The sequence below is a fragment of the Pelodiscus sinensis genome, chromosome 5 (genome assembly GCF_049634645.1).
Source record: "Pelodiscus sinensis isolate JC-2024 chromosome 5, ASM4963464v1, whole genome shotgun sequence".
In the NCBI taxonomy this organism is placed as follows: Eukaryota; Metazoa; Chordata; order Testudines; family Trionychidae; genus Pelodiscus; species Pelodiscus sinensis.
In genome coordinates, this window is record NC_134715.1 from 23665661 (window position 1) to 23690916 (window position 25256).

At 42.5% G+C, this 25256-nt stretch overlaps 1 protein-coding gene across 10 annotated transcripts in view; it reads right to left on the minus strand.

Moving 5' to 3' along the window:
- EMCN (endomucin) overlaps positions 1 to 25256 on the minus strand; it is a 93038-nt gene that overhangs the window by 44704 nt on the left and 23078 nt on the right. For 3 of the 10 annotated variants that reach the window (XR_001368133.3, XR_012904047.1, XM_075929663.1), the window contains 5 exons: positions 16719 to 16766; positions 14010 to 14045; positions 12105 to 12152; positions 8283 to 8396; positions 3522 to 3587 (listed from right to left, as the gene is read on the minus strand). Coding sequence is in view for 1 of the 10 variants with exons in the window: in XM_075929663.1 (XP_075785778.1) it covers positions 3522 to 3587; positions 8283 to 8396; positions 12105 to 12152; positions 14010 to 14045; positions 16719 to 16766 (312 nt within the window). In the remaining 9 variants the exon portion in view is untranslated. The remainder of the gene's footprint in view (positions 1 to 3521; positions 3588 to 8282; positions 8397 to 12104; positions 12153 to 14009; positions 14046 to 16718; positions 16767 to 25256) is intronic. The other 7 variants (XR_012904053.1, XR_012904049.1, XR_001368135.3 and 4 more) reach the window with 5 other exon arrangements.

The following is a 25256-nucleotide window of genomic DNA, read 5'->3' on the forward strand; positions in this document are numbered from 1 at the left end:
AGATTGGCTTACAGGGGAAATCCTTGGTGAACTGAAGCACAAAAAGGGAGCTTACAAAAAGTGGAAACTTGGACAGATGACTAGGGAGGGGTATAAATGTATAGCTCGAGAATGCAGGGGAGTTATCAGGAAGGTGAAAGTGCAACTGGAATTGCAACTCACAAGGGATGTGAAGGATAACAAGAACAGTTTCTACAGGCATTTAGCAAGAAGGTGGTGATCAGAGAGGGTGTGGGGCCCCTACTGGATGAGGGCGGTAACCTAGTGACAGAGGATGTAGGGAAAGCCAAAGTACTTAATGCTTTATTTGCCTCTGTCTTCATGGACAAGGTCAGCTCCCAGACTAATGCGCTAAAGTGATGCAATATGGGACGAAGGTGGACAGCACTTGGTGGGGAAAGAACAGGTCAGGAACTATTTAGAAAAGTTAAACATACATAAATCCATGGGTCCAGACTTAAAACATCCCAAGGTACTGAGGGAGTTGGCAAATGTCATGGAGGAGCCTTTGGTTATTATCTTTGAAAAGTCATGGAGATCAGGAGAAATCCCGGATGATTGGAAAAAGGCAAATGTAGTGCCCATCTTTAAGAAAGGGGAAGAAGGGCAATCCAGGGAACTATAGGCTGGTCAGTCTTACCTTAGTCTCTAGAAAAATCATGGAGGGGATTCTCAAGGAATCCATTTTGAAGCACTTGGAAGAGGGGAAGGTGATCCAGAATAGTCGGCATGGATTCATGAAGGGCAAGTCATGCCTGATCAATCTGATTAGCTTCTATGATGAGGTAACTGATTCTGTGGATGTGGGGAAGTCAGTGGATGTGATATACCTTGACTTTTGCAAAGCTTTTGATACGGTCTCCCACAATATTCTGGCCAGCAAGTTAAAGGGAATAAAGTGGATTGGATAAATGGATGGTAAGGTGGATAGAAAGCTGGCTGGAAGGTTGGGCCCAGCGGGTACTGATCAATGGCTCGATGTCAGGATGGCGGTTGGTTTCTAGTGGAGTGCCCCAAGGTTCGGTTTTGGGACTGGTTTTGTTCAACATCTTTATTAATGACCTGCATGCGGGGACGGATTGCACCCTCAGCAAGTTTGCGGATGACACTAAGCTAGGGGGAGAGGTAGATACACTGAAGGGCAGGGATACAGTCCAGAGTGACTTAAACAAATTGGAGGATTGGGCCACAAGAAATCTGATGAGGACAAGTGTAGAGTCCTGCACTTGGGACGGAAGAATCCCAAGCATTGTCATAGGCTGGGGACCAACTGGCTAAGTAGCAGTTCTGTAGAAAAGGACCTGGGGATTAGAGTGGATGAGAAGCTGGATATGAGTCAACAGTGTGCCCTTGTAGCCAAGAAGGCTAATGGCATATTAGGTTGCAAAAAGAGAAGCATTGCCAGTTGATCCAGAGATGTGATTATTCCTCTTTACTTGACTCTGATAAGGCCACATCTAGAGTATTGTGTCCAGTTCTGGGCCCCCAATTACACGAAGGATGTGGATGCATTGGAGAGGATCCAGTGGAGGGCAACCAAAATAATTAGGGGGCTGGAGCACAGGACCTATGAGGAGAGGATGAGGGAAGTGGATCTATTTAATCTGCAGAAGAGAAGAGTGAGGGGGGATTTGATATCAGCCTTCAACTTCCTGAAGGGAAGTTCCAAAGAGGCTGGAGAAAGGCTTTTCACAGTAGTGATGGATGGCAGAACAAGGAACAATGTTTATTAGGAAATGGTTGGATATTAGGAAAAACTATTTCACTAGGAGGGTGGTGAAGCACTGGACCGGGTTACCTAGTAGTGGAGTCTCCATTACTAGAGGTGTTTAAGTCTCGGCTTGACAAAGCTCTGGCTGTGTTGATATAATTGGGATTGGTCCTGCCTTGGGCAAGGGCCTGGACTTGATGGCCTTCTCAGGTGTCTTCTAGCTCTATGGTTATATGATTCTATGATTCCAGTGTTATGAGCTGGGTGAAGAAGAGTTAAAATCTCATTGAAAATGGGTGGAAACACACCCAGCAATTATCATTACTGTCAGGACAAGTTAATCACAAGCTCTCCACCAGAGACAAAAGTGGTTTGCATCCTGCCCTGGAATTTAGGGATGAATGGGCAGAGGTGTTTTGCAGAGAACTGTCAGGGGAAGTGCATGAGTTGGGTCAAGGGGAAAGTTGGAACGCAGAGAGAGAGGCAGACAGACAGACATTCAGGGGCAGAAAGTGAAAGTCACTGTAGGTGCAGCTGAAAGCATGGAATCGAGCCTTGTAAGCAATTCAGGGAGAGGTTATTTGGGTCAGGGGTGCTCGCTGAACAGAAGTTTGGGCCAGTGAGCAATAGAAATTATTTCTTGTTACTTTGATTCCTACTGCATTCAGAGAGACAGGCCTTTGTATATTCTTTGTAAATGAAACTGCAACAAGGAAATGCCTGAGGGTATGTCTACATTTAAAATTCTGCAGCTGCACTACTGTAGCACTTGAGTGTATAGTACCTATGCCAACAGGAGGGGTGAGTGGTAGTAGCTTTCCCAAGTGGTAGTAGCTTAGACAACAGAAGAATTCTTATGTCAACCTAGCACTGTCTGCACTAGAGGTGAGATTGGTATAGATGTGTCTTTCGGTGGCATAGATTTTTCACACCTTGGAGAGAGGTAGCTATGCCAATGTAAGTTTCTAATGTAGGCCTCAGTGTCATCAATTTTTCCTCTGAATTAGAATGATGTATTGGACCCTACATTTTTGACTAGTGGCTCAGGTCAGACAGTACTTTTGTCTCATGTAAAACTTGACAGTGCTTGAGAAAGAATCCCATTAACTTCAATCAGCTTTGAATCATGCCCTTATGCCTTAAAAGGCTGAAGTTATGCACAAACCTTCTACACTGGATGTAAAGTGAGCCTAAGAAGACAACCTAATGAACTGATTTCTCTATTTGTAATTTTCTTTATAGTTAAATCTCAGCAACTGATTTGGGGCCCTCAGTGGTATCTAAGACTTGTGTGCAATACACAGTATTGGGAGCTCCTAAGTTGATGGAGTAGTGCTAGTGCCAATCTCCGAAAGAGGTGGACTCAGTCAAACACCGCCAGTGCTTATAAGCGGAAGAGCTGCACGCAGCGCAGCATGGCTGCTAGAGATTTGGGTTTTGATAAAATCCTCATAACTCAGTTCTACGAGAGGCTTAATTTGATGTAGGAAGTAAAAGGAGACAGTATAACTCCGAGTTCCCCGCTTATTACAATGCTCGTGTTCTGTAATAGAATCCCCTGCTGTTTCCTCTTGGGCACGCAGTGATCCAGATCTGCCCTTCCCACTGACACATCACTGCAGTAATTCATCATGTTGCTATTCCACCAGCTGCAGAAAAGATTTCTGTATGCTTAACAGGAGGAGGCTGAATTCACAGCAAAGCAGCACAGCAGAGAAAGCAGGCTGCTGTTGTAAACCAGTCACATCGTCGTGTAATGGGTCTGTTGTCAATGGCTGATTATAAATAAGATTTTAAAGGGATGCCTTACCAGTCATCGTCCAAGTGCTGTTGAAGGCTGTCACAGTACTCCCTGGAAGTGATTCAGTTTTCTCTGCTGGTATTTGGTAAGATAAATGACAGTGTGTTAATCACTGTTCTCAACACAAATTTGTCAAAGGAATAATCAGCAGTAAAGCAAAGGGGAACACGAGCTTTTCTGTAAAGCTGCTGTCTGAGCATCAGATTTTGCCTACTAGTTGCCCTTAATTTTCTTCTAATGAACTAAAATTTAACATACATCCTCTCTTGATCTCAGGTTGAATTGCCACTTACCTTATATACACTCTACATACATTTCACTTTTTCCATATACTGTTCTTAATGTCCCTCCCAGCAGGCTGCTAGCTAACTAGTTTTAATATTAGAACCACATCAAATAAGCCAAAAAATGATTGTGAATGTCAAAACCAAAATTACTTGAGTGTAATATATATATATATATATGTAGTCAATCAGCTCAGTATATCACAGATATGCTTTAAAAATTGAAGCTACTTTGGTTAAGCATCTTTTATGCCAAACAGTGTTTCCAGTCAAAAGTTATTTCCAGTCAGAGATTTTTAAGTGGAAAAAGAAGTCATTTCTGTGAAGCTTACACTGTACACACACAGATGCACAAGACCAAATTTTAAAAGAGAATTCACTCAGGCCTCTTAATTTTGCACCTATAGTCAATAGCACATGGCAGCTGATTGTAGATGTGACTAAAACACAGCCTTTATTAGCAGCTTTACAAAGGAAGTCTGCATCATTATCCCCATTTTACAGATGGGGAGTCTGAGGCACACAGCAGTGAAGTGACTTGACAGAGGCAGCGGGAAAGAATGCCCGTGGAGGGGAAGAAATATAAGAGACAGAGAAAAGAGGTTATCACATTCTTTCATAAAGTGCACAGATTTTGTGAGGTCTTTTCCCAAATCTTTAACATAAGGTGACAGCAGCAACAGAAATAGTAGCAGAGATTGAAAGAGCTGTCAAATCTCTGCTGTGTGGATGGGATTATCTTCTGAAGCTTTCACTAGGGGCTGGGGCGTGGAATATAATTTCCCCAGTTAAAAGGCCTTCTTTTGCAGAATGTTTTGTTTTTGTTAGCGAGCCCACATGGTGGTTTTAAGGTGAAATTTAAAATATCATAAAGGCATCTTAATTATTGTCGCTTGTCCTCTGTGACAGGTGTGTGTGGAACAGGAGGAGAGGGAAGGAATGAAGAAAGGTAAAAAAATAAAGGTAGTGGCCAATATACCAATAGACTATTCTGCATTATAAGGGCAGAATTCTGGTCTGTCTGGTGTGCTTGTCACAGAGGGAAACAAGGGTGCAGGAAGCTTCCCCCCACAGATCCCTCTAGTGTGCCAATGGAATGTAGGTGGAATGAAGGTGGAATGTAGATGTATTGGATCAGGCAATGGAGCCAACAGTGCTTCATGGGCCCAAGAGATGCTACAAACTAGCTTGGGAGCATGGCCAGCTGCCTGTCTGTATAAAGGATCAAGGAGCCTGTCCAGGCTCCCAGGCTAGCTGACCATACCCCCACAAGGCCATGGGGCACTGCTGCATTTTCTCTCTTGTCTAGAGCTGGCCATAAAACAACAATCCCCTTTCATGAAAAATTCTAAGATTTCAAAATTGGTTTTCATTCTGCATTAAAGCCAGAACAACTGTTCATGGAAGAACCAACTGAACACATGGGATGCAGGAAACCTACTTTCAGATTCTTGTTCTGAATCAGGCAGAATAGGGACTTTCAACTGTATCTCCCCCATCCCAGGTAAATGACCAACCAGCCTTGCTATTGTGCAGGATCACACTCATCAGAAATCCCATCCTGGATTAGAGAAACTGTCCCAACAATATTTTTTGTCAAAACTGTTACCTTTCCACAAAACATTCTGGCTTTGATGAAATGGTATTTTGGGATAGAAAAAAAGATTGTTGGTTGTTTATTAAATCCAGCATTAGCTTTGCCTCCCAGAGACAGCTATATATGGTCTTATTAATTTGCATATGCAGTGAAGGGAAGGGGAAAGGATGGAAAAAAGCTTGCTAGAGTGGGCATGCAAGAAAGGCCACCCTTCATGCAGTTTCAAATCAAAACCATATTAGTAAATGAACATTGAAATGACCCTACTTTGATGTATGGGGCTAAATCCCAGAGTCCTTAATCAAAGCTCCCATTGATTTGAAGCACAAAGGTTGGGTAAGGACCGCAGATGTGACCAGGAAACATTTGCTTCTTTGGAAGTAGTTTATAAATGGGAATCAATTGGTCAAACTGAATGTTTGCATTTCTTGCTCCAAGTGACAGGGCTTTAATAAGTAAGGTGATTCTATATAGTAAGGACTATCCATTAAGCTGGATACAGACTGAGGGTGTTTTGGGTGTTCCTGAATTGAAATAGTCCTGAATTAAAATTTCAGCACCCATTTCAATTCAAATACCCACATATTTTGGGGCCCTGTATCTTGGAGCCTTTTCTTGTTGAGACACATCATTATATTTAGATGTCTGTTTTGCTTGTGGAATACACCACGTACCAGACTTCCCCGCCTTTATTCTGCCTCCACTGCTTCAAAATATTGAAGAGATTCCCAAGCCTGGCCTCCTCCTGGATATCAGTCCTGACCACCACCTGGAACTAAGCTGCACAGACAAGCATGCCCTACCTCATCAGCATTTCCTCACAGGCCAGTGGCCTACCTATCAGTATGGTTTAGTTCCAGCTGGCCATGCTGCATTGATACCCTTGAGTCAGGGACCTCTATCAAACAGAAAGGACCAGGGGCCATACTAGTGATTTTTGCTTAGGCTTCTGACACTGCCTCACACGCTTCAGTAGTTTTTGCATTGGGGGTATTTTCTAGCCTGATGTTCACCCATGCTTTCTGCAATAGCAGCACTTCTAGGACTGGTCAAAATACAGGCGAGCCAAACACATTAGGCTATTTAATACAAAGGAAAAGCCTGGATTCTGATCTGTATAGAATTTGAAGATGTAACTGACAAGGAGAGGACTAATTTTCAGACCCAAAAGTGTGGAAGTAATAGTTTGGAAACGTTTACTTTTCCCTAGCATAAATGATCCTGTACTCACATTGAAGCAGTTAAAGACAATAGAACAGAGACTCACAGAAAGAAAGAAAAAAAGCCCCTTTGACTTGTGCCATTTTAAAACTATAGTGGGTGACATTTTGGAGAATATGTTGGGAAGACATTGGCTACGTCTAGACTGGCATGATTTTCCGCAATGCTTTTAATGGAAAAGTTTTGGGTTAAAAGTATTTGTGGAAAAGAGCGTCTAGATTGGCATGGACGCTTTTCCGCAAAAACGCTTTTTGCGGAAAAGCATCCGTGGCCAATCTAGACGCGCTTTTGCGCAAAAAAGCCCCGATCGCCATTTTCACGATCGGGGTTTTTTTGTGCAAAACAAATCTGAGCTGTCTACACTGGCCCTTTTGCGCAAAAGCTTTGTGCAAAGGGACTTTTGCCCGAATGGGAGCAGCATGGTATTCCCGCAAGAAGCACTGATTTCAGACAGTAGGAAGTCAGTGTTCTTGAGGAAATTCAAGCAGCCAGTGTAGACAGTTGGCAAGTTTTTCCACAAAAGCAAGTGCTTTTGCAAAAAACTTGCCAGTCTAGACACAGCCATTATGAATTATAGGGTACTGGGATACAAGACCAAATAAATATTTCTATCTTTAAGGTCTGTAATGCTATAGTGACTTTTAAAATAGTATTTTAAAAGGTCCCAATTCAACAAGGCACTTAAGCAAGTGTTCAATTTAAGATAAGTGATAAAGCCCTTTCTTATTTGGTAAGGCACCTAACCATATATAAAAAAGTGCATTCTTGAGGGTTTTGCTAAAATGTGGCCACAGTGTGAAAATGACACCTTATTGTTCAATAGATCTGCTCAGAGTGACATCTATTTACCTTAGGAACAAAAGTTTGTACTGAATTAACTACTTTTTCATGGTCAACCCTGTGGTGGGAGAGGGAACTGTATTCTAGTCCCACTTTTGTAACAGGATCAGCAGCCTACTCAGCTCCCACTCATGGCCAGAAGTGGCTTTGCAGAACCCTGCCTCCATTTTCGTCTCACAACTCCTTAATAAATGCCAGACACATCTGTTTTGAGCCAGTACTATCACTTGGGTTTTATCATTTATGTATGGGAATGCTATTCTGGACCTTAAATAGTCATGTTTTGCCTATCCATTTTGTTTCAGAAAACAAACCAAATACTTTACCATCCCACATCTCAAATTATAATGTTCTAATCCAGTGCATTGGTTCAAAGTCACCTCTCTAATACAAATGAAATATTTTAGTGTCTGAGCCACTGGCATAAGACTTCATTATGGAGAGGTTTATTGTATTTTGCTGAGGAATGACATATCTGAGATGTACACATAGTAGCTATGAGCAGGGGCAGATGACTGTTTTGCGGGGCCCCGGGCAGCATAATTCCCCGGGGCCCCCCCTTTGCCACTGCGCATGCACAGTGACGCCATGCGCATGCGCGGCGGTGCCACGGCGCATGCACGGGGCTTTCTGAAGCACGGGGCCCGGGGCAGCCACCCCGTTCGCCCTGCCCTGTATCCGCCCCTGGCTATGAGAACAATGGCTCTCAGACCCCTAATTCTGCCACCAGACCTGCGTTGTTTGTGCTGTCAATACTGTTCCACATTATTTTTCAGAAATGCAGGCCCCAGTGGGTTCACCAGTTGGTCAGCAAATGTTTTCACTTACTGTTACTAATTTTGTCACTTGCTTCTGTTATTGATGGTGATGATGCAGTGACCATTTCTGATGGTTGTAAATATTTGATCTGGGAACTTGATTCCAAGGGTGCAGTTGAAGCAGCTGAAAGAAAGAACATTCAAATGCTTTAATTTTATTTTTTTCTTCTGCACTCTATGAAGCATAGCCCATCCTCTCATAGATTCTAGTAATGATGGAATTTGTATTTTAATTTTGCTTTAAAAAACCCCAAGCCCTAGGAAATTGCAATAGAAAAACCATCCATTAAAAGAACATTGTTGGGATTGCAAAACAAAACCTTCAAAAGCTAGGAAATGCCAAAATTAAGCTTGACGATGCAAACTTAATTCAGCCCTCCCCCCTCATGCATGTGCATTATCACAGTCCTTAATTGCATGGTCACATAGTATTTTTTTCACACAGCTCCTGCACCATTCAGTGCATATGCTGTATTTGTGCTAAGGCCAAATCAGCGTTGTGTAGTGGAGGAAATTGTTCACAGGACCCCTGCTTCATTTGTGGCAGAAGTTGGAAGTTGAGTAGTTAATAAGGCAAGCGTTTGCAGGAAGAGAAAGAATGTTGTCATGCTTAAGACAGCTGAATGTTGCTCTGGAAACTGGATTCTATCCTTGCCTCTGCCACAGAGTTCCTGTGGAATGGCAGGTAAGTCAATTAAACCAAACTTTTTACAGGTGGTCACTAATTGTGTGTTATTCATGTATTGCCTGTTCAACTTCTGATTTGCAGAAGTGTTGAATGCTCACAGCTGCAACTGAACTCTATGGGAGCTGAGCTGAGAACATCTGAAGTACTACACAAATGTTAAGTACTCTGAAAAATCATATCCCAGACAGCTCAACAAATTGGGTACCAAAATTAGTGGATATGTTTAATTAATCTTTTCTGTGCCTCAATTCCTTTTCTGTATAATCAGAATAATAATGCCCCTTTATCTCCCAGAACAGTTGTAAAGAAACGAATAATTTTTTGTGAAGGCCTTAGTTACTATAATAATTGCCAGAGAAAAGCTCATGAGAAAATTAATAATTCTGTCTGCTGAGCATGGTTTCAATAATGTACAGTAAATATGGTATGGGGCCATACATTGATCAAGAAAGATAAAAGAAAATACTGAAAAACTTGTTCATCAATTGAGCAATATCCATCCTGTGCCACCAATGAGGCAGAGATCAGTGAGGAAAAATAGTGTGCAAGCATGAAAAACTTAAAAAACAACAAATAGTCTGGTAGCACTTTAAAGACTAACAAAACATATAGATGGTATCATGAGCTTTCGTGGGCAGAATCTACTTCTTCAGATGACTGGAGTGTTGGAGATCCAGAACCATGAATAAATAAGGAAGGAAAAAAATTGGGGGAAGGAAGCAAGAGGACATTAGGTAAATAAGTTTCAAAGGGTTAGCTCAGTCAGTCTGTAACAGGAAAAACTTAAAAAACAACAAATGGTCTATTAGCATCTTAGGCTACATCTACACTATAAGGTTTCTGGTTTTGCGCAAAAACCAGAAGAGCATCCAAACCTCAAGCACGCTTTTGCTCAAGTAAATTGGCAGAAGAGAGGGCTTTTGCCAGTACAGTTATCCCTCTCCCCACGAGGAATAACTCCTTTTTGTACAAGAATTCTTGAGCAAAAAGGCAAGTGTGGACACAAGAAAACCCTATTGGCCAAAGCACAGGTGCTCTGATTGCCATTTGCAGAATGGCAAGCAGAGCTTTCTTGCGCAAGAGTGTCCATGCAATGTGGATGATCTGTTGTGCAAAAGCACATTGCTTTTGTGATGCACTTTGAAGTCTGGACACGCTTTTGCACAAGAAGTTATTGTGCAAAAACTTTTGCACAAAAAGGCTTCTTCTGCAAAAACCCTGCAGTGTAGACAAAGCCTTAAAGACTAATTAGCTAAAAGAGGCTGATAAGAACCATTAGTTTGAACTAGGAAAAGAAGAGCACTAACATCAGATTCTACACAGACATCAAGAACTATTGGCACCTTCATTGTTTGGTTGGTTGATAATCTGCAAGCCAACCGATACCACGATTTAAATCATGAGCATGAGAGTTAAACTTGAGAATGAAGTGGAACATGTAGTTAAGGACTATATCATAACATATAAGCACAATGGGAATGAATTAAGTTTGTGCAAACAGCTTGAAGGAGTTCAGCACAATTTTCTACCTACCTACATATTCCCAAAACAGCAATAAAAAAAATCTTCTTTAAACATATGTTCAGGTTTGCGTTGTAGAGAATCTCTCTCCTTATTTTACATAGTAATAGAAATGTAGCCGTGTTAGTCTGGTGTAGCTGAAGCAAAATGCAGGACTATATAGCACTTTAAAGACTAACAAGATGGTTTATTAGATGATGAGCTTTCGTGGGCCAGACCCACTTCCTCATTTTATTTATTCCTCACTTCCACTATTTGATCTGAGGAAGTGGGTCTGGCCCACGAAAGCTCATCATCTAATAAACCATCTTGTTAGTCTTTACAGTGCTACATAGTCATTATTTTACATGAACAGCAAGTTTCAGAGACCTTTGAATCCCAGGCAAAGTGAAAACCTTGTGAATCATAGAATCATAGAACACTAGAACTAAAAGAGACCTCGAGAGGTCATCGAGTCCAGTCCCCTGCCCTCATGGCAGAACCAAGCACAGTCTAGACCTTCCCTGATAGATGTCAACCTAAACTTCTCTTAAATATCTCCACAGATAGAGATTCCATAAACTCCCCCCTGGCAATTTATTTCAGTGTTTAAACACCTTGACAGTTAAGAAGTCTTTCCTAATGTCCAACCTAAACCTCTCTTGCTGCAATTGAAGCCCATTGCTTCTCGTCCTATCCTCAGATGCGAAGGAGAACAATTTTTCTCCTTCCTTGTAACGATCTTTTAGGTACTTGAAAACCGCTATCATGTCCTCTGCCAATCTTCTCTTTGATAAACTAAACAAGCCCAGTTCTTTCAGTCTTCCTTCATATTTAATCATTCTTGTTGCTCTTCTCTGGACCTTCTCCAATTTCTCCACATCTCTATTGAAATGTGGTGTACAGAACTGGACACAATATTCCAATTGAAGCCTAATCAGGGCAGAGTAAAGCAGAAGAATAACTTCTGATGTCTTGCTCAGAACACTCCTATTAATGCAGCCTAAAATCATATTGGCTTTTTTTGCAAAAGCATTACACTATTAACTCATATTTAGCTTGTGGTCCACTATGAGCCCTAGATCACTTTCTGCAGTACTCCTTTCTAGACAGTCAGTTTCCATTCTGTATGTGTGAAACTGATTGTCCTTTCCTAAGTGGAGTACTTTGCATTTGTCCTCTTTAAACTTCATTCCGCATATCTGACTTGTGTCCGTTAATCCTTTGTCATAGAAACGGTCTAGTATGGCCATTATACATGGCAGAGGAGCATTGCTGGCACTTCATGTCATATATCACTCTTGTTACTGGATGTCAGAATTATGTCTGCTATTTGTCCTGATCATTTTGAAATTTGATCCTATCCTTCAAAGCACTTGCAACCCCACATAACTTGGTATCATCTGCAAACTTAATAGTGAAACTTCCTATGCCAAATCTAAATCGTTGATGAAGATATTGAACTGGACCAGTCCCAGCATGAGCCACATTGTAGCCAGTTACTCCTCCACATGCAGTGTAGGGCGCATGTCAGGGTGAGAGCAGAAGGGTTAGAGTGCCCTTGATTAGAAAAGCAATCAGTAGCAGCATTTAAGCCTCAAGTGTGACAAGAATTAGGGAACACAGGCAGTGTAGGTTACTTACCTGAGACAAGTGGGGTACTGCTTGTAGTACTGTTTGAATCAGTGAAAACTGAAAAGTAATAAAAGGATTGTGTTAGTGCAGCCTTCTTCCAGCTCTGTTTGGTGCTGAAGTATTAAAGTTAATACAGGCAGCTCCCGGGTTACGTACAAGATAGGGACCGTAGGTTTGTTCTTAAGTTGAATTTGTATGTAAGTCGGAACTGGTACATATTGTAGGGGAAACTCTAACCAAACATTTCTCCAGAGCTCAGTTTTATTCTCCCACACCTCACTTCCCTCAGTCCTTTATTCTCAAGCTGAGGTGTCTGCTGAGAAAAGCCGCTCCGCATCTCCCTGGTCTGCTGGGGGGAAGCAGCTAGTGCGGGGTTGCCTCACCCCGTTTGTAAGTAGGGATCCCATGTAAGTCGGACTCATGTAACCCGGGGACTGCCTGTAATGTGTGCATAAAAAAGCATTTGTAATATTTAGGATCAGAGTGCTTTCCCTTATGTTTCCAGAGATGTGCAGGATTTAGCTATACCACTTATATTCACATCTAATGGAAATCAGTGGGAGCTGCATAGCTAAAGCACATGGAAATCTTAGGGGTTTCTGTTGTAATACTTGGTAGCATAGAGGAATTTAACTGCTGGACTACTGATTTGCTAATTTCTCCTGAAAATGTATAAAAAAGATTAATATAAACTGGATGGATGAGAATAGAAGTACACCCATTTTTCAAGTTACTGAAATTTTATCTAATTACAGCCCTCCACTTCCTGTTCAATTGGTGATGCTTCAACTCACAGTGGAGTCTTAGTGACAACAAACTGTAGTCTTCAGCTACGTTTGAAAGAGCTAGCAGAGACAACAGGTAGTCCTGTAGTACTTTTGTGGGCAAAACCCACTTCTTCAGATGAGCTTGAGTGGAGAAAAAAGGGAAGACCCTCAGACTATATAACAGAAAAAGAAGGGAGAGGGGAAAAGAATCTGTCAGTTGTAGTGTCAGTGCTAAGAGGCTAATTGAGTGGGATGGAAGTGTTATGTCAATGGGGGGTTGAATGTAAAGAACGCTGGTTTTATAATGGCCCATCCAGTTCAAGTCATTGTTCAGGCCAAGGGAAACAGGACGATCCATATGAAGGTCAATTCCACTCGCTCACTCTCTGAAGTTGACTTTTGAAATTCCTTTGTAGAAGAATGGCTACTTTAAAGTCCACTAGTAAATGCCCAGGCAGGTTAAAATGTTCCCCTATAGGTTTCTGTGTGTTACCATTCCAGATATCTGACTTGTGTCCATTAATCCTTTATCATAGAAATGGTCTAGTATGGCCATTATACATGGCAGAGGAGCATTGCTGGCACTTCATGTCTTATATCACTCCTGTTACTGGACTCTAGAATCATGTTTGCTTTTTTTTACAAGAGCGTCACACTGTTGACTCATCTTTAGCTTGTGTTCCGCTATGAGCCCTAGATCTCTTGCTGCCGTACTTCTTCCTAGACAGTCAGTTCCCATTCTGTATGTGTGAAACTGGTTGTTCCTTCATAAGTGGAGTACTTTGCATTTGTCTTCATTAAATTTCATCCTATTTAGCTCAGACCATTTCTCCAGTTTGTCCAGATCATTTTGAATTATGGCCCTATCCTCCAAAGCACTTGCAACCCCACACAACTCGGTATCATCTGCAAACTTAATAGTGATACTTTTTATCCCAATATCTAAATCATTGATGAAGATATTGAACTGAACCAGTCCCAGGATGAGACACATTGTAGCCAGTTACTCTCCTCATGCAGTGTAGGGCGCATGTCAGGGTGGGAGCAGAAGGGTTGGAATGCACTTGATTAGAAAAGCAATCAGTAGCAGCATTTAAGCCTCAAGCGTGACAAGAATTAGGGGACACAGGCAGTGTAGAGTGCTTACCTGAGACAATTGGGGTAGTGCTTGAATCAGTGGGAACTGAAAAGTAATAAAAGGATTGTGTTAGTGCAGCCTTCTTCCAGCTCTGTTTGGTGCTAAAGTATTAAAGTTCATAATGTGTGCATACAAAAGCATTTCTAATATTTAGGATCATAGTGCTTTCCCTTACGTTTCCAGAGATGTGCAGGATTTAGCTATACCATGTACATTCACATCTAATGGAAATCAGTGGGTGCTGCATGGCTAAAGCACATGGAAATCTTAGGGGTTTCTGTTGTAATACTTAGTGGTATAGAGAGAATTTAACTGCTGGACTACTGATTTGCTAATTTCCCCTGAAAATGTATAAAAGAGATTAATATAAACTGGATGGATGAGAACAGAAGTACCCACATTTTTCAGGTTACTGAAATTTTATCGAAGTACAGCCCACCACTTCCTGTTCAATTGTTGATGCTCTAACTCACAGTGGAGTGTTAGTGACAATAAACTGTAGACTTCAGCTATGTTTGAAAGAGCTAGCGAAGACAACAAGTAGTCCTGTAGCACTTCTGTGGGTAAAAACCACGTCTTCAGATGAACTTGAGTGGAGAAAAAAGGGGACACCCTCAGAATATATAAGAGAAAAAGAAGGGAGAGGGGAAAAGTACCTGTCAGTTGTAGTGTCAGTGCTAATGAGTCTAATTGAGTGGGCTGGAAGTGTTATGTGAATGTGGAGGTTGAATGTTAAGAACGCTGGTTTTATAATGGGACATACAGTTCAAGTCTTTATTCGGGTGACGGGAAACAGGTCAATGCATATCAACAGGGCTCTACAAATTATGGAAAACCCTACTCGCTAGACAAAAAAGGGACTCGCCCCCCAAAAAAGTGTTTTTTAATGGGATAACTTCCTAATAAGAATAAAAACAGTAATTACTAATAAGTTATTAATAAATATCACCCAAGTTATTCATAGATATCTTATAAACCTCTACCTTTTCCCTCTGCTGCCATGTTTCCTCCCCTTGCTCCATCATCTCCCCTGGTGCCTGCTGCCCCCCTACTCCTCACCCTCCTCTGCTGTCCTGACTCCTGCCCTTCTCACTGCCCTCAGCCTTCCGGAGACCTGCCCCCCTCCATCAGCATTTCTCTTCTCCCTGTGCCCACTCCTCCAGTAGCCCCACTCTGCACATGTGAACTACCCCTCCTCATCCCCTCTCCTAACACCTCCCTCTACACACCTTCCCTGCCCTTCTCCTCTGGTGCTGGTCCCTCCCCTGCAAGTGTCTGCCCTTCTGCTTCAGCTCCAGAATCCCCTGGCGCCTGAACTCTCCTGGCACCTCACCCTTCCCTCACTGTCCTTGCCCCCTTTGCCTTCTTTTCCCTCATACCCACCCCCTCACCACCCTATGGAAGAGCACCCCTCACTCCCAACCCAAGGGGATGCAGGGACAGCACAGAGCCAGAGGGGTGCAGGGAACAGTGGAGGTGTACAGGGTGGCACAGGGAATGGGAGGCACAGAGGGACACAGGGATCAGGGAGAGAAGGGTGCGGGGCTCGGTGGAGGCACGGGGACTGGGACACAGGGAATGGGAGGGGCAGAGGGATCGGGGTCTAGGAGCAGTGCAGAGAATGGGCAGCACAGAGCTGGGGGGCAGGCATTGTGGGGAGCAGGGTGTGGGGTGTAAGGGTGGTGCAGAGCCAGAGAGTCACAGGTAAGAGGGAGAGCAAGGGGTTTGAGGTGCAGGGGAGCAGGGGCGGCGTGGAGAATGGGCAGCGCGGAGATAAAGGGGCGCGGGGCAGGCGCAGTGAGCTGGGCGGCTGGAAGAGAGCGGTCTCTCACCAGTGAGAGGGCTCGGGCTGTGGCAGGACTGGAGCCGGTGGGGCAGGGCAGAGCGGGGCCTGGCTGCACTGCAGCCAACTCCTGGGGACATGTGGCCAGAGCCGAGCTGCTGCGGCCCTTTAAAATTAGTGGGGCCACGTCCTGCTGGTGTCCTGGCATCCCACCCTGCCTCCTCACGCCGGAGCGAACGCAAGCACCCCGGTGGCAAGAATCGCCGCACTTCCCCCTTCCCAGCAGCGCTCTGCTCCTCCACCGGCTGGCGGATCGGATGGGGCCACGCCGCCAATTGTGCGGGCTTCAGCCAGCCCGTCATAATGGCCCACAGGACTAGTCTGCCCCTACACTCGCCAGCTGCTAAAAATCTACTCCCCACAGGCGAGTGTATTTGTCGAGCCCTACATATAAAGGTCAATTCCACTCGCTCACTCTCTGTAGTGAGTCCTAGATCCCTTGCTGCAGTACTTCTTCCTAGACAGTCAGTTCCCATTCTGTATGTGTGTTCCTTCCTAAGTGGAGTAATTTGCATTTGTCCTCATTAAACTTCATCCTATTTAGCTCAGACCATTTCTCCAGTTTGTCCAGATCATTTTGAATTATGACTCTATCCTCCAAAGCACTTGCAACCCCACACAACTCGGTATCATCTGCAAACTTATTATTGATACTTTCTATTCCAATATCTAAATCATTGATGAAGATATTGAACTGAACCGGTCTCAGGATGAGCCACATTGTAGCCAGTTACTCCTCCACATGCAATGTAGGGTTTATGTCAGGGTGGGAGCAGAAGGGTTGCAGTGCCCTTGATTAGAAAAGCAATCAGTAGCAGTATTTAAGCCTCAAGAGTGACAAGAATTAGGGGACACAGGCAGTGTAGAGTGCTTACCTGAGACAATTGGGGTGTTGTTTTTTTCACTGTTTGAATCAGCGGGAACTGAAAAGTAATAAAAGGATTGTGTTAGTGCAGCCTTCTTCCAGTTCTGTTTGGTGTTAAAGTATTAAAGTTAATAATGTGTGCATACAAAAGCATTTGTAACATTTAGGATCATAGTGCTTTCCCTTACGTTTCCAGAGATGTGCAGGATTTAGCTATACCACGTACATTCACATCTAATGGAAATCAGTGGGAGCTGCATGGCCAAAGCACATGGAAATCTTAGGGGTTTCTGTTGTAATAATTGGTTGCATAGAGGAATTTAACTGCTGGACTACTGATTTGCTAATTTCTCCTGAAAATGTATAAAAAAGATTAATATAAACTGGATGGATGAGAATAGAAGTACACCCATTTTTCAGGTTACTGAAATTTTATCGAAGTACAGCCCACCACTTCCTGTTCAATTGTTGATGCTCTAACTCACAGTGGAGTGTTAGCGACAACAAACTGTAGGCTTCAGCTATTTTTGAAAGAGCTAGCGAAGAAAACAAGTAGTCCTGTAGTACTTCTGTGGGCAAAACCCACTTCTTCAGATGAGCTTGAGTGGTGAAAAAAGGGGTGACCCTCAGACTATATAACAGAAAAAGAAGGGAGAGGGGAAAAGAATCTGTCAGTTGTAGTGTCAGTGCTAATGAGGCTAATTTAGTGGGATGGAAGTGTTATGTCAATGGGGAGTTGAATGTAAAGAACACTGGTTTTATAATGGGCCATCCAGTTCAAGTCTTTGTTCCAGCCAAGGGACACGGGTCAATGCATATCAAGGTCAATTCCACTTGCTCACTCTCTGTAGTTGACTTTTGAAATTCCTTTGTAGAAGAATTGCTACTTTAATGTCCATTAGTAAATGCCCAAGCAGGTTAAAATGTTCCCCTATAGGTTTCTGTTTGTTACCACTCCTGATATCTGTCTTTTGTCTATTAATCCCTTGTTATAGAGATGGTGTAGTATGGCCACTATACATGGTAGAGGAGCATGTCATATCACTTGATGTCATATATCACATTAGATTAATGGAATTGCAGTTGCATAAGCCTCTGATGTTGTGGTTTATATGGGTAGGTCCTGTGATAGTGTCTCTTGTATGTGTGGGAAACGTTGGTTTATTGCAAGGGTTCGTTCCTGAGTGAATGTGTCTGAGGTGTGATAGCAAAAGTATTCTCTTGCTGGTATGGCTTATGCCATTTCCCTCTACCAAAATAATACATCATAGCAAATATAACTGTTTATACACCAGTCAAACTCCTAACCACTATAACTACACTAGCAGGAATTTTAGGTATCAAAAAAGTCTAAAAAACAGTCCATGATTTATTGTTTAGAATGCGAGTAAAGATGCTTCCTCATCTGCTCCCTGATATTAGTGATATGTAGGCAATATATTAATCGGGGCGCTAGCCGTAAAAGGCTCTGCATTCTACAAACAACCCTTGAGCCTCATAGTCCTCTCCTACAGCCCATGTGCTTGTTAGTTTGTGACTAAGTTTAAGCTGCACCATCCAGGTTGTGTTAGCTCATTGGATTACCTTGCAAATTGTTCAATCTGAGCCACAAAGCAATAAGTAAAGTCTAACCACTCAACATGCAACATGGTACACAGGTTTTGTAGCTTAGCAACTGTTTTTGATATTAACAGGATCAAATGGCATAACATCTGTACATCTCTTTGAAAGAGCAGGATAATGCACTATGCTAGGTGGAGTCATTGTGTCAAAATTTTCTGATGTCCCCTGACATTTTCCTCTTGGTCACTTAGTGATATAATTCTGCCCTTCCCGCTGATACTTGCTGCACTAATTCATCACGTATCTACTCAGAGAGTTGACTTTGGGGTTCCTCTGCGGAAAAGATTTTTCTCTGCTCGGTAACAGCAGAACTGATTTCACAGCAAAGCATCACAAAACAGAGAAAGAGGCTGCAGTACAGAACAAAGTCACAGCTGCTTTCATTCGCCGCTGAAACTACAAGTTTGGTTAATGTAGAAAAAGCTATTCCTGATCACCTCTATATGTGGGTGCTTTTAATTTCAGAATACACGGGTTAAACTAAATTGAAATAAGGTATTCTTATTCCAGTATAAAAGCATCCAGCACTTAAAATAGTCAGGTATAGTTAATTGATTTAAATACACACCTTACCTTCTTCCAGTGTTAACTGTCATGTATAGATAAGCCCCTAGACTGCTATAAGGCATTTGACTTAGTAATACGCAACATTTTGATTAAAAATTAGCACTTCAGAATATCGATAAAGCATGTGTTAAGTAGTTGAATGACTGAACTAAAACATTAGTTGTCAATGGGGCATCATTATCAAATAGTGTGTGTATCACAGGGTTGCACATGGATCAATATGAGGACTGAGACTATTCAACATTTTCATGAATGATCTGAAAGTAAATATATTATCACAGCTAATACAATTTGTGGATAACACACAGATTTACATAATTAAGGGTGAGCCCTGAGTGCATACAAAATGGCTGTGTCTACACTGGCATGAATTTCCGGAAATGCTTAAAACAGAATACTATTCTGTTTTCAGTTTTTCTGGAAAAGGAGCGTCTACATTGGCAGGCTGCTTTTCCGGAAAAGCCCCTTTTCTGGAAAAGCGTCTGTGGCCAATGTAGATGCACTTTTCCGGAAAAGAGCCCCGATTGCCATTTTTGCCATCTGGGCTTTTTTCCGGAAAAGACTACTGGGCTGTCTACACTGGCCCTTTTCCGGAACAGTGTTCCGGAATAAGGACTTATGCCCGAGCGGGAGCAGAATAGTTTTTCCGGAATAGCGGCTGATTTTGTACAGTAGAGCATCATTGCTTTTCCGGAAATTCAAGGGCCAGTGTAGACAGCTCGCAGCTTATTCCGGAAAAGCGGCTGATTTTCTGGAATAAGTGGCCCAGTGTAGACACAGCCACATCTGTAGCTGCAAAAATGAGCTGTGGCTATTTGTATTCACACTTGTAGATGCGGATATAAAGAAGATAGCCACACATTTGCAGGGTTCTAGATATAAAATTTGTAACTGCTTCCACATCTGTATCTGCAAAAATGAGCTGCAGGTATCCACCAACTGGGGTCACAGCATTCATAGTAAGCTACTTGGATCACATGATAAACTGGGTCCATGCAGATAAAATGCATTTGTATATAAACAAATGAAAAAAAGTTACACATCTGCAGGCTACGTCTACACTACAAAAGTGTGTTCCAGCCTACAAAATCTTGTGTCTTAATGAAGTTGGTAGTCTTTAAGGTGCCACAGGACTCCTCATTGCTTTTGCTGAAACAAACTAACATGGCTACGCCTCTGTAAAAGGATTTATAGGTAATAGTGGTCAAGCATTTCTGCATGATCTCCGAGTACAATGTCATACTATAAAGGGCTAATGTGACTCTTGGATGTATAAACAGGGGAGTAGTAACTAGGGAAGTGATTTTACTTCTTCATACAGCTTTGGTGAGGCCAATACTGGAATGGCATATAGTTCTGGTGCCCTTATTGTGAAAAGGATATTGAGAAAAATATGCATTACGAAGCCACAGAAATGGTCCAAGGATTGGAGAAAATGCTTAAACTAAGAGACTTAAAGATTCTATTGAAAAGAAGGCTGTGTGGTGACTTGATTATAGCATATAAAAACCTTCACAGGAATCAAATGCTAGGTATAAGAGGGTTCTTTAATCTAGCAGGGAAAAGAATAAGGAGAACCAAAGTCTGGAAACTTAAGCTAGACAAAATTCAAATGAGAAATAAGGCACACATTTTAAAACAGGTTGATTAATCATTGGAACAAACTACCAAGGGAACCATCTATTGATGTCTTCACCGCAAAACTCGATGTTTTTCTGGATAATAAGGTTTAACCGAACACAAGTTATTGGAGTCAATAAAGGAATAACAGAAAGAAATGTAATGGCTTGTACTATATACTAGATTCAATTAAAAGATTTAATGGTACTGTGTTCTTGGCTTTAAATGCCAAGAATGCATGAAGCATCATTGATTAAATATGTCTGTTCTAAACCTATGAGATTATAAAAGGATGTAGTCTTATCTGAAGTCAATTCAATTGTGTTAGATGTTGGAATCGTAGGTAAATTTTCTTGTGCTGATATTTTGATAAAATAAACATTATTAGTTAACCATTGTTCTGAACAGATGTGTATCAAAGGAAAAATCAGTAATCAAAAAAGGCAGGAAAAATGGAATCATTCTGCAGAGAAGCTCTCTGAGCACTGGCAATACTTTACTTTGATGGCTTATGGATTAACCTTATCGTTAAAAAACTGCCAATTATTTTGTGCTTTTTATGATTCCAGGAACTAGTTTAATTTATTTCGGAGCATGTTTTCTAGTGGTCTCCTTAAATCCCCTCTGCAAATTTTGCAAGTGCATCTGTTTTGTGCATTCAATGGCTTATAAAGAGATACCACTGAGAATTTTGCTTGCATAATTAAGAAGCTTGTTTTAAACTTTGACCTATCTTTTATATAATGATTACAATATTTCTTTTAGGGGTGCCCGCATGAGTGCGCACACACACTCTCACGTCTCATTGATATTTTGATAGTTGTCTGTATTCTGGTTGCTTTTTCTTTAACAACTACTGAATTAAAATTGTAGCAACAGCGTGCTGAGACCTAGGCATATCCTGATCTGCCCCATGTGGGCTGTATTCCTGATTCCATTTTGGGCAAAAAAGATTGGTTTTTGTATTATGGCCAGATAAATGTTTGAGAGGCCCTGTGAAAAGCCAGGAAGGAAGTGTTGAAAAGGAAACTCTTGAAACATGAAGTAGTGAAAAATATCACAACACTCCTGAGGAGGGCAAATATATTAATTTAACTTCAACAACCTGGCCAAATGCCAATGGGGGTATAATCTGCATACCTGAAATTCCCTGCTTCATTCTAGATCACAGTTTTCTTTTCTAGTCCTAAAACTAAGATGTTGTGTGGTTTTTACAATATGCATGCCATGTTTCATCAAAAATTGACTGCATTTCAATGACAGTACATAAGGCCAAAGTCTGCCCTTAGATATACACGCTTAGGGTACATCTAGACTACAAACCTCTTTTGAAAGAGCCTTTTTTGAAAGAGAGAATCTAGACTGCAACCTCTTCTTTTGAAAAAGTGAGCCACTTTTTCGAAAGAGAGCACCCAGGTAGTCTGGATGCTCTGTTTCAAAAAAGCCCTCTTTGCATTCAAGAACTCCTTTTTTTGAAAGAACACTTTTGAAAAAAGGCGTTCTTCCTCGTGAAATGAGGAGTACCGTCATCGAAAGGAAAGTTGTGTTCTTTCGATTTAATTTCGAAAGAAAGCGGCTGTAGTCTAGACACAGGTGAAGTTTTTTTGAAAAAAGGCTACTTTTTTCAAAAAAAACCCCCTGCAGTCTAGACACAGCCTTATACTCATCTTTCTTAATAGGAGCATGACGGGGCAGACTCACCCCACTGGGGCAAAATGGACTCTCCCCGCACTCAGCATACCCCAATTCCCATGCTTATGGGGAACGCGGCATGCAGCCCACCGCCTGTGCTGCATGTTCCCTGAGCGATGCTGCAGCCAGGAGACACATGCCTGGGCCGTACCAAGGGCGCACTGAGAGTGATGTAGGGAGACGGGGTCCGGGGGACCTGCAGGGCGTGTGTGGCAGGGAGGGGCTGGTGCTGAAGGTCCGACGGGAAATACAAAAGGGGACAGCAAGACGGAGAAAGGGGGTGGAGGGAGCACGAGGAAGGAGTGCTTGGAGCAAGGGAGGAGGAGCAAGCGAGAGAGAGAGGGAAAAGAGGGAGTGGGATAACGGGAGGGAGGAAGACAGGCACAGGCAGCATGTTGACTGCCGGGTCGAACACAGCAACTGAGAGGGGATAATGAACCCCTCCCTTTTCAGCTACACTGGGGTAGGAAGTAGCCCAGGGTGGGGCTTCCTTTCTATTAGCCCGTGGGCTGGTATGTTACGCCAGGAGGCCCCACCAGCCGGACAGGACCTTAACTGAGTCTGTCCTTAGGACCCTGGGCTGGGACCTGTGAGAGAGGGCGGGTCCAGGTCCCTGTACCCCGTCTGCCATAAGCAGGTGCAACGCCCGCGGCACTGCTATTAATTGTGTTTTTGATAGGCTACTGGCCAGGCCAGAGAACCTTAAAACAAACAAAAAAAAGCTATAAGAGGATGGCTGGGAGGCCGTGAGGCCAAGTGTGGCCACGAGAGACGAAGGAGCAGGACCCCGCTCCTTCACGGAGTGCATGCATGTGTCTGTCATTCTGTATCTATGGGCAGAAGTAGTCCAATAGTTAATATAGAACTATAATTTGTAAAAAGCCCTGAACTCCTTCTCCTGGAAAAGTTCAATACATATACAAGATAACCACCATTTTTTAAAAAAGTATTTTACAATAAGAAACTATCCAAGGACGGAACAGAATCTTAAAATACACCCACTATAAAACCTAAACGAAAATGATAAACTTGATCCCCTTTTCTAAGTCAAAATTTAGCATAGTCACTACCCTTAAATTACCACAGTGCCCTTGGGATATGCCAGTCAGGGGAAGGCCACACCAAAAAAGTCTCCACATCAGTATATGGCTTAAACAACACGCCTGCGCAGATCAATACTAAATATTAAAAGGGCCCCACCACTTTAAGCACTACCATAAATGTAATCCTAGTTTTCTTCAGTTAAAATAACATTTAAGTGGTTGCTTGCTTCAACCAGCTCCCAAATGTACAGAGCAGCTTATCCTGCCCACATTCCTCTCCACCCCACCTTCTCTCTGATTAAATATAGTTAGTCAGTACCCAGCCCCTGACTTCCCATGGCACATCCCTTTTCTAGGGTGACTCATTGCTTGCAGAGTTGGCTCTTTACAGGATCCTCATACTAAAGGCAGATAGCTCTAGTTGCTTGTTTATTTAGAACGACAGGTTAACTCCTTCCCTCCTGAACTTCTGGGTGAGGTCAAAACAGTCCATCACATACAGTAAAAAAATTTTAAAATACTGAATAACTCACAACAGTGAATCAAAACTCTTTCTTTAGTTGCTTGCGGTGGTGAGTTCTCATGAGGGAATAAAAGAGTCATTTCTGAAGCAAGCAGTGCAATTGTGGCAAAATATATTTATTTAACTTTGCTCCACTATCATTGTTAAAATAATGCAGTAGGAGGACAAATGAATACAACTATACAAGAGTCCAAAAAGGTTTAAGAATATATAAAATAAAGAAATAGGTAGCTAGTTATACCAATACTGTTTTCCAGATTTATGCCCGAGTGAAGCATGAGTGAGAAATATGATGACCATTTTGGTGTTCACAAGTAACACCTCAGTGAAGTGAGTTGCCTTCTAAACCAGTGATTTGGCCTTGCTCATATTGTCCTCTTTGAAAGCAAAAGAAGAATTAGGTTATTAGAACTAGTCTTGACAGAGGAACTAGGAAGCTTGATTTTATATGTGAGATAAAAAAAATAGATGTACACACATTTCTGAACCCCTGGATTTTGAGTGCTAGAATCCTAATGTGTTGATAGTGTCAGTGGTAATAAGCAGATTTAAGAAAATAATTTAAATTATTGCCATACTGTGAATGGGGCATACAAACTCCACACTAGAAAGGAAGGTATTAAAAAGCTGCTCTGGCCCCAGGTGGCCTCACCACACCAGCAAAATATGCACAGGCTGGAGAAGAGACTTAACAGAGGTGCGGAGCAGCTCAGGAGGTGACAAACAGTGGAGGTAAAGATATTTCTATTTGGAGCTCCTGCAAAGAAGCACTGCATGAGTTGCTGAGGTCTGGCCACAGGGATGTGGCCCAGTCAGTGAAAGAGGAAGTCATACCTCTCCAAAGGCCTTTATCTTTTGAGTTCAGCTAATAAAAGACTTTATCCAATGGGAAGAGACAGGTTGGTAGGAAGTGAACCAGAGAAGCAGAAGTAAAGCATTTCAGGGTGCAGGACTTAGCTATTTAACACTGGGCCCTGGAATGGAAGCTGGTGGAGAGGCAAGGCCTGGGTTCTCATACCACTGCCTGGGGAATGCCAAAGATAGAATTCTACCCTTGGTGTGGGGAAATATAGTTGAAGGAAGGCCCTGCAAACAGAAGAGTCTGGATCACAGGAAGCTCATCCAAGGGGAAGCAGGGATCCCCTTGCCTCAGAAGAATACTCTACTGCTGCACTTTTTATATAACCATGAGAGGCAGATGCAAATGAATGGCCTGAGGGACAAGTTCATGCTTAATTTCAGAATCACTATAGTCCCAAGCATGCAAGCTCCTACCACTATAGATAAAGCACCTGTCAGATCTTTGTAAAGCTTACCTGTCCTCCCTGTGTCAGCAGTATCCCTCATGTAGCCAGTGGTGGGATCATCCCATACTTGCGGGGCATCAGCTTCCTCACCCAAGCTCCTCTCGTTTGTGTTCCCCTGATACTAAATACACCGATGTGATACACAACTATGAGATTCTCAGATCTGGGCAGCA